This window comes from Salvelinus alpinus, chromosome 32 (genome assembly GCF_045679555.1).
Source record: "Salvelinus alpinus chromosome 32, SLU_Salpinus.1, whole genome shotgun sequence".
Classification (NCBI taxonomy): Eukaryota; Metazoa; Chordata; class Actinopteri; order Salmoniformes; family Salmonidae; genus Salvelinus; species Salvelinus alpinus.
This window is the reverse complement of record NC_092117.1, coordinates 5970768-5980537: the sequence shown is the minus strand read 5'-3', so window position 1 is coordinate 5980537 and position 9770 is coordinate 5970768. Positions and strand designations below refer to the sequence as shown.

General features: G+C 43.3%; 1 protein-coding gene across 3 annotated transcripts in view; it reads left to right on the top strand.

Moving 5' to 3' along the window:
* Positions 1-333: 333 nt before the first annotated feature.
* Positions 334-9770, top strand: part of LOC139562271 (IQ motif and ankyrin repeat domain-containing protein 1-like) — an 11678-nt gene continuing 2241 nt past the window's right edge. The window contains exons 1-11 of one of the 3 annotated variants that reach the window (XM_071379827.1): positions 334-615; positions 1030-1158; positions 6016-6155; positions 6414-6578; positions 6668-6859; positions 7588-7713; positions 7977-8116; positions 8570-8624; positions 8717-8812; positions 9124-9295; positions 9566-9662. In XM_071379827.1, coding sequence (XP_071235928.1) covers positions 534-615; positions 1030-1158; positions 6016-6155; positions 6414-6578; positions 6668-6859; positions 7588-7713; positions 7977-8116; positions 8570-8624; positions 8717-8812; positions 9124-9295; positions 9566-9662 — 1394 coding nt within the window. In that variant the 5' untranslated portion in view covers positions 334-533. The remainder of the gene's footprint in view (positions 616-1029; positions 1159-6015; positions 6156-6413; positions 6579-6667; positions 6860-7587; positions 7714-7976; positions 8117-8569; positions 8625-8716; positions 8813-9123; positions 9296-9565; positions 9663-9770) is intronic. The other 2 variants (XM_071379828.1, XM_071379829.1) reach the window with 2 other exon arrangements.

Below are 9770 nucleotides of genomic sequence, written 5' to 3'. Positions count from 1 at the left end.
CCACCACCCAAAGGACATTCATCCAACTTGACACAACGGTGGGAAGCATTGGAGTCAACATGGGCCAGCATCCCTGTGGAACGCTTTCGACACCTTGTAGAGTCCATGCCCGACGAATTGTGGGCTGTTCTGAGGGCAACAGGTGGTGCAACTGAATATTAGGAAGGTGTTCCTAATGTTTTGTACACTTAGTGTATACAGTAATTGGTAGGTGCAAGTCAGACAATTGTTATCCCCAAAATGCAACACACTTTGAAAGGCGTTGACCAAGGTTGGTTACCGACTTGACAAAAGACACCCGCTAGAACGCGCCTATTGACTTGAAAGTTGACAAACCCATTCTATTCATTCTATTTCTATTTTACCTTCGCGTGAGACCAAGCCGCGCAAGTGTTACCATGGTGATCTGTGAGAGTTCAGGAAGGGATTGTGAATCCAACAGCTAAATTGCATAGGTTTGAAACCATAATCTATTTTTGGCTAATTGTACTACAGTTCTAGGCTGGTTCGTCTAACTATTATTTGGACGAAATATGAGTTCACGTAGTACTAAAAGCCCAGGGAAAACTGGAGCCAAGGCACCGTCGAAGGGAGCAGTTCAATCATCAGAGGCAGGTATGCAAACCATGCATAGCATTGGAATTCAACTTCAAGTAGAAGTGTCTAACGACGTTAGCCATTTTTAGATCTGATTCCCGAATATAAAAGTGTTTTAGGCCTAAGTAAAATGTTGTCTGAAATGAAATGCAAAACAATTGGAGGTTGAAGCTGTTTAACAGGCTTGAAGCTGTTTAACGTTAGCTAGTTACCAATATCTCCAGCCCATTTTAAACACAAAGTAACATTAAATGACTTCGCTGTAAAAACATTTAAGCATGTACCTAAACTTGTGATGGTACATATTTTGGTTTTGGTTAATTGGTTTTGGTTACCATCACATTAAATGTGTCGGCCGTCTGTACACAGAGATGTGTTTCTCTTTCGCTTAATGTGTAGTCTAATTTCCCCTCTTTGTTTGTGCTCTGGAAGGTGCCTCCCCACAGCGCAGACAGAGCACTGGTGTGACCCAGGGTGGCCAGTCCAAAGGCAAATCTGCTGTTGCCAAGGCAAGACGAAACACCTCTGCCAGTGCCAAGACAGTGCAACCACCAAAGAAAAGTACTGCTCTGCGTTGCTCATTCTTATCATGAGTCAATTAGTCAATTTACCTTTTAGCTTACCTCCATTGCAACAATGTAAAGAAGTGCTGATTTGATCCTCATACACCTAGGCCTGAGTCCTCAGTTGAGATCTGTGTGCCTAATGCTTGTGTGGTAGAAGTGAAACTCGCCTGTAGTATGTTGGCTGAAGTACATTGGTGACAGGATACTTCCCTGAGATCTAAAAAGCTGCCGTCGCTCAGGGCTTGATAGACTATATTGTGTTGCTCGAGTTGGCTAAGACGTTTGCCTTATGTGTTGTTGTGCAGAAGGTTGCTGGCTTGTGTCCCACTAGAGGCAGAACAGAATAGACTCTGTGTATTACACATGATTTATGAGAATGCCAGTTAAGCATGCTCATCTCAAGTTAGGACTCGACCAGAAGAGAATAATGTTTGCCTCCCGAGTGGCGCAGTGGTCTAAGGCACTGCAGCTGTGCCACTAGAGTCCAGGCTCTGTTGCAGCCGGGCCGTGACCGGGAGACCCATGGGACAGCGCACAATTGGCACAGCGTCGTCCTGGTTAGGGGAGGGTTTGGCCCGGCAGGGATGTTCTTGTCCCATCGCGCACTAGTGACTCCTGTGGCTGGCTGGGCGCTGACACGGTCGCTAGGTGTACGGTGTTTCCGTCGACACATTGGTGCGGATGGCTTCCGGGTTAAGTGGGCATAGTGTCAAGAAGCAGTGCGGCTTGGTTGGGTTGTGTTTCGGAGGAGGCACGCCTCTCCCGAGTCCGTACGGGAGTTGCAGCGATGAGACAAGACTAACTACCAATTGGATAACATGAAATAGGGGTGAAAAAAAAGGAGAGAATAATAATTATTCCCTAGGATCGGCTGTGTTCTTACCGGGGACAGTGTGCAATCACACATTCATAATCCACCCAAGAGTTCAGAAGAATGAACACATTGCTTACATTACACAACTGTCTGTTACTCTTCATTATACCCAAGGGAGTCTGATGTGGTCAAAGGAAATGATGCAAGCTTGAAAACAATCCCTCATTGTTTCCTGCAGGCACCACCCAAGGCACACATGGGAGCAGTAGGAACTATAGAGAAGGGATCATCAACCACATTCAGCCGCAAGCCAATTTTTTTCTTGAGCGGATGATCGGGGGCCGAAACATAATAATAAAGTAAAAAAAATGTAGACTGCAAATTTACCGCAAGAAGCCTAAACAGATATAATATTTGACTAAAACCTTGATTACATTTGGAAACATTGACCTGCGTAGGGTGCCGTCTTTCGGATGGGACGTTAAAATGGGTGTCCTGACTTCCTGTGGTCATTCAAAATCCCAATGGGATTATTGTAGGAGTAGGGGTGTACACCCCGGTGTCATGGCAAAATTTCCAACCTGGCCATCTAATCATCCCCCTCATTCCTAATTGGCGTATATCACTCCTCACCTCTACACCTGATAGTTGATGTGTGGTGAGAGTTCTGGCACAAAAATGGTCGCCGTGCATCACTGAGTTGGGTGCTACACATTGATGGGGGATGAGGTGAGTTTCCGCCTACTACGTAAAGCGCTTTGAGTACCTCAGTTGGTAGAAAAGTGCTATATAAATCAATTATTATTAATTATTATGATTTGTATACGATCACATATTTTTTATTTATTTATATATATTTCATAATTTTTTTAACCTTTATTTATCAAGGCAAGCCAGTTAAGAACAAATTCTTATTTACAATGACAGCCTACACCGGCCAAACCTGGACGACGCTGGGCCAATTGTGCACCGCCTTATGGGACTCCCAATCATGGCCGGTTGTAATACAGCCTGGATTCAAACCAGGGTAGTGATGCCTCTAGCACTGAGATGCAGTGCCTTAGACCGCTGCGCCACTTGGGAGCCCAAAACGTCTCTCTGTTATGCGTGGGAACTTTGGGAATAGATTTCCAAAATTAAAATCCATTGGAGCTGATTTCCTGGTGTTTTTACGTTATTTTATGTCCAACAATGAAAATGCCCCCCCTCACCCCCCCAAAAAAATTATAAAATAACCTATTTTTTATTTTATAATTTTCTTTGCTCATAAAACTTGGGGGGGCAAATAAAACCACCGGCATGTCAAATTCACCGCGGGCTGCCAGTTGGGGAACCCTGCTGTAGAGCATGTGAAATTAAGTTTTCTTCAGTACATAGATAATTGCCTCACTACATATCATAGAGCGGGATTCATAGCTTTGACAGCTGTTGCCGTACTCCTTTAGTTCACAAATGAGCAATTATGTTGAAAGCCTTTTCAGTTGTAGCTCTCATATGGTATTCATGAGGTGATATGAAATACTAAGCCTACATTCCTTTTATGTACAGTATATTATTATTTCCATTAAATACAAATATTTTATTTAGATAAATGCAGCAAATCAACTTAAAAAAACATTTATAAACCATATACAGTGCATTTGGAAAATATTCACACCCCTTCACTTTTTCAACATTTTGTTACGTTACAGCCTTATTCTCAAATGGATTAAATAAAAACTAAATCCTCATCAATCTACACACAATACCTGATAATGACAAAGCGAAAACAGGATTTTAGAAACAAATAACTTATTTACATAAGTATTCTGACCCTATGCTATGAGACTCAAAATTGAGCTCAGGTGCATCCTGTTTCCATTGATCGTTCTTGAGATGTTTCTAAAACTTGATTGGAGTCCACTTGTGTTAAATTCAATTGATTGGAGATGATTTGGAAAGGCACACACCTGTCTATATAAGGTCCCAGAGTTGACCGTGCATGTCAGAACAAAAACCAAGCCATGAGGTTGAAAGAATTTTCCGTAGAGCTCAGAGACAGGATTGTGTCGAGGCACAGATCAGGGGAAGGGTACCAAAACATTTCCACAGCATTGAAGGTCCCCAAGAACACAGTAGCCTCCATCATTCTTAAATGGAAGAAGTTTGGAACCACCAAGACTCTTCCTAGAGCTGGCTGCCTGGCCAAGCTGATCAATCAGGGGAGAAGGGCCTTGGTCAGGGAGATGACCAAGAACCTGATGGTCATTCTGACTCAGCTCCAGAGTTCCTCTGTAGATATGTGAGAACCTTCCAGAAGACAACCATCTCTGCAGCACTCCACCGATCAGGCCTTAATGGTGGAGTGGCCAGACGGAAGCCACTCCTCAGTAAAAGGCACATGGTAGGAGTTTTCTTGGAGTTTGCCAAAAGGCACCTAAGAAACAATATTCTCTGGCCTGTTGAAACTAAGATTGAACTCTTTGGCCTGAATGCCAAGCGTCACGTCACCTGGCCAATACCATTCCCACGGTGAAGCATGGTGGTGGCAGCATCATGCTGTGGGGATGTTTTTCAGCGGCAGGGACTGCGAGACTAGTCAGCCAAGACAACACAGGAGTGGCTTCGGGACAAGTCTCTGAATGTCCTTGAGTGGTCCAGCCAGAGCCCGGACTTGAACCCGATTGAACATCTCTGGAGAGACCTGAAAATAGCTGTGCAGCGACACTCCCATCCAACCTGACAGAGCTTGAGAGGATCTGCAGAGAAGAATGGAAGAAACTCCCCAAATACAGCTGTGCCAAGCTTGTTGTGTCATAGCCAAGAAGACTCTAAGCTGTAATCGCTGCCAAAGGTGCTTCAACAAAGTACTGAGTAAAGGGTCTGAATACTTATGCAAATGTAATAATTCCGTTTTTGCGTAAATGTAAAATAAAAAATAAAATAAAATCTTAGTCATTATGGGGTATTGTGTGTAGATTGTTGAGGGATGTTGATCCATTTTAGAATATGGGTGTAATGTTACAAAATGTGGAAAAAGTGAAGGGCTCTGAATGCTCTCCGAATGCGCTGTGTACATTAAACATATAGGCCTATATGGGAAGTTATAATAATAAAAACTAGAAATAAATGTCGTCAAGATCAACATACTGAGCAGCACAAAGAAACTGAATCCTCCAGGTTAAGCAAATATTTAGGCTGTATAGATAGGATTAGGCCGTAAAGTCGACTGTACAATCTTACGTATACTGCACGGGTGTTGTTGTGTGAGTGGCTTTGCTTTGTTACTCTTGTCAGGTTGTTATTGTAAAAGAGAATATGTTCTCTAACTTATCTGGTTGAACAAAGGAAATTAACAAATAAATCTTGACGGACAAAGACAATACAATGAATCTGTACTGAGGCTAAACTATACTGAAACGATTCACTTTGATTCTGAAACGAAATAAAATAAAAAAACATCATGAATTATGTTCAGTTTTAGTTATTTTCTCTAAACTTTGGGGAAAAATCGAATGAGGTTCTCAGTTGGGTTTTCAAGCTTTTGGGTTTATAAGCCACTGTATCTGGCGGGTAAATGCAGCCAGGAGAAGGCGATGTTTCAAATAGGCCTAGCTATCACTAGCTAATAGGGCAAAAATTGTCTAGCTATCTAACTTGGTTCTTCTTACATGTACTACTACAGTTAAAAAGCATTGGATTGCTTCCTTCCAACATATTTTTTTTGCACCAATCGCAGCGCTATTCCTTTTAAATCCAAGTCATATTGAGATTGACTTTATAATTGAAACCTAACCTAACCTTACCCATCATCTTATGTATTACTGCCCCCGAATTGCAATAAGTGAAATTTAAAAACACACACAAATGGTTACAAGCCTACCACGCATGCTTTCTGCCGCTAACACTAAAACCGAAACGAAATAATATAAAAAGGAAATAGAAATATCTTTAGACAACTAAAACTATATAAAAAAAAGGTGCAAATCAAATCGAAACTTAACTGAAATAACAGGGACTTGTTTGTCCTCACTGTATGCATGTTTATTGTTGTTGTAGATGTAGAGCCGACTCAAGAGGAGCTAGCTGCAGTGACCATCCAGCGGGCCACTCGAGGCCTGCTGGCCAGGCGAGAGCGGGTCCGGAGACAGAAGGAAAAACAGGACTATGAAGACCTTATGGATCGCTTGGAGAAAGAGGTTAGCTAATTAGATGTGAAAACGACAGTGTTAGGTTTGGATTTATAAAGTATATCAACGTATTGACATTTGAAATCATGAGTAATAGAACTCTTGGCATTGCATGTTGACTCAGATCTCCTCCTTTGTGTGTTGTTCTTTCAAATAGCACACGTGAATGTGCTTGAGTCTGTTGTAGTCCGCAATCAATGTAATGTCATTGTTTCTGAAAAGGAGAAGTGTGTGTACCCTGAAAAGTGTGTTTCGATTGGCCTGCAGGCTTTTGTGGCGCTAGTACGAAGAGAACAGGAAGAGGCGGAGTGGAAAAGGAAGAAGGAGGAGGACGAGAGAAAGGGGAAGAAGGAAGAGCAGCTGCTGCGAACCCGACTTCTGGAAGCAGCGTTCGATGGAGAGGCAGTGGAAGTGTTAGCAATTTTGAAGGAGGTGAGACTGATATGTGATATCTGTGAGATCTGTGTGGACAAGTAATGAAGACATGACAAAGATTAATAGGTGCACTGGTCCTTATTTAGGTCTCTGATAGGGACACAAAGCGTGGCCTTGGGTTGGATGAAGCAGGCAAACGCCAGCGGCTGCTAAACCAACTTTGCATGATAAACATCACAGATGCCAATGGCAACACAGCAGTGTCAGAAGCAGCAGGTGGGGGTCAGCCGGAAGTCATCACCTTATTGGTGGAGAGGGGTGCGGACATAAACACACGGGTGAGAGAATGCAGCGCGAACAGAAATATTAGCTCTTGGTCAGGTGAGAGTGAGTGTCTTCCCTCCCCCACCCATTCCCACTGACACACACAAACATACAGTCGTGGCCAAAAGTTTTGAGAATGACACAAATATTAATTTCACAAAGTCTGCTGCCTCAGTTTGTTCGATGGAAATTTGCATTTACTCCAGCATGTTATGAAGAGTGATCAGATGAATGGCAATTAATTGCAAAGTCCCTCTTTGCCATGCAAATGAACTGAATCCCCCAAAAACATTTCCACTGCATTTCAGCCCTGCTACAAAAGAACAAGCTGACATCATGTCAGTGATGTCACGACTGTTCACATCCACGACTGTTCACATCTATTGATAGGCAGTTAGTCTAGTGGTTAGAGTGTTGGGCCAGTAACCGAAAAATTGCTAGATTGAATCCCTGAACTGACAAGGTAAAAATCTGTCGTTCTGCCCCTGAACAAGGCAGTTAACCAACTGTTCCCACGCCGTCATTGTAAATAAGAATTTGTTCATAACTGACTTGCCTGGTTAAAAAAAACAAAACAAGCATGACTTGAATTAAACCCTTTCTTTGGAAGCGTTGGTCTTCCACAAACTTTCTCCAGCAGGCAAACAACTAAATATATCTTTCTGAGTATTGGAGTGAAATGTTCATGCCTAAGGCCTAAGCAATTGCAGAAGTATGTCAGGAAGTGTTTTTTTTTTAATAGGGTGCATTTGGACGGACTCCAATCTACAGAGCTGCGTTTGGAGGCCATCTTGGGGCAGTCCAGACCCTTCTACAGCTTGGGGCAGACCCGAGGACCCATGCAGATGATGGTAGCACTCCAGAGCAGGTATGTGTGACTGTGTGTGCGCATAGACAATAATCAGGGTTCTTTATATCTGTGTGTGTGTGTGTGTGTGTGTGTGTGTGTGTGTGTGTGTGTGTGTGTGTGTGTGTGTGTGTGTGTGTGTGTGTGTGTGTGTGTGTGTGTGTGTGTGTGTGTGTGTGTGTGTGTGTGTGTGTGTGTGAGACAGAGACAGAGACAGAGGGTGGCTGTGTAAATTGTGTTTTACAAGCCATGTTTGGGCTTATGTGTTTGTGGGCATGTTCCAGGTGGCTTCCGAAGAGGCTGTGGTTGCCACTTTACAGAACTGGGATCTGAGTGCCACTGACTCCATGCTGACGAAGATGAAGGCAGAGGAACAGAGGAGGGCGGAGGAAGAGAAAAAGCAGAACGAGGCGGAGACTGACCGGTAAGAGTCACGCCCAAGTGTTCAACCCCTCCCACTCAAAACAGAAACCTTTCATAGAGTATGACACTCTCAAAACCCAAACCTATGCTCCCAAACATAGTCTAATTAGGTCATGTCTCATGCATACAGCATAGAGAACAGAGTAGGATACACAATTTAGTCAGAACAGTAAGAGAAACTGAATAGCTTGGCCAGTGATCAGATGTTGTGTGCACACATTATGATGCAATGTGTTAACTATTTGTAATATGTTTATCTCTATCTACTTCCCCTCTCCTTCAACACAAAAGCACGTCGGTCCTGTTAAGTCACGTCATAAGTCCTGCAGAGACACTTTTGCAGAGTTGAGGACAGATAGAGAGGATAGCTGACATGATTTCCCCACACATTGTTCACTGATAGGGGGAAACAGTGCAAGCGTGCAAACCAAAAATGGCCTGTGTTTTCCCTCAGCCTGAAAGGGGAGGTGGAGCAGCTCCAGATAGAGCATGAGCGATGCCAAAGAGAGGTAAGATACATCTGGAGTCAATAGTTCCAAGATGAACAGGAAAAATGTCCCTTTCATCACTCTGACGTCACTCGCCCTGTGTGTGTATATAGCTGCAGAAGGCCTTCGTTGAACTGAATAAGAGGATCACAGAACATGATAGATGTGTGAGGAAGGGTATGGAGGAGCAGGTTAAAGTCACCTTGCAGGTAGTCACTGTACTTTTTTAGCACACTGCTAAAGTTGTATTGTCTCAGTACTGAAGTGATGATGTATGTATTGTCTCAGTACTGATGTAATGATGTATGTATTGTCTCAGTACTGATGTATGTATTGTCTCAGTACTGAAGTAATGATGTATGTATTGTCTCAGTACTGAAGTAATGATGTATGTATTGTCTCAGTACTGAAGTAATGATGTATGTATTGTCTCAGTCCTGAAGTAATGATGTATGTATTGTCTCAGTGCTGAAGTAATGATGTATGTATTGTCTCAGTACTGATGTATGTATTGTCTCAGTACTGGTGTGTGTGTGTGTGTGTGTGTGTGTGTGTGTGTGTGTGCGTGTGCGTGTGCGTAAAGGTGGTTCATGAAGCTGAAGATGTGTTGGCGAAAGCTCAAATAGCAGCTCATGAGGCTGCAGGGCAACTATCCCTTGCCAAGCTGACACTGAGAGAGCAGTCTGGTGGAGGTATGTAATGTCACACGCACACGCACACACACATGCAGGTACTCCCCCCAGCCACACACACACACACACACACACACACACACACACACACACACACACACACACACACACACACACACACACACACACACACACACACACACACACACACACACACACACACACACACACACACACACACACACACACACACAGAGACAAACAAACACACCTTTCCCTGGAGCAACACAAAATGTAATATTCTCACAGTGTGTGTTTATGTGAACTAAGATGCTGTCCTGGACCGTGGTGGGGTTCGTTGCCCGGTTCGTGACCTTGAGGAAGTTCTTATTAAAGATGTAGGCGGCAAGATCAAGCAGGATGGCAGGTAAAAAACTATAATAATTACTTACTCACTTTAGTATGACTTTTTGCCCTCAGGTTAGCTGCTCAAACAAAAGGCAAACAGGTTGTTCATCTCTCTGTATTTAGCTAA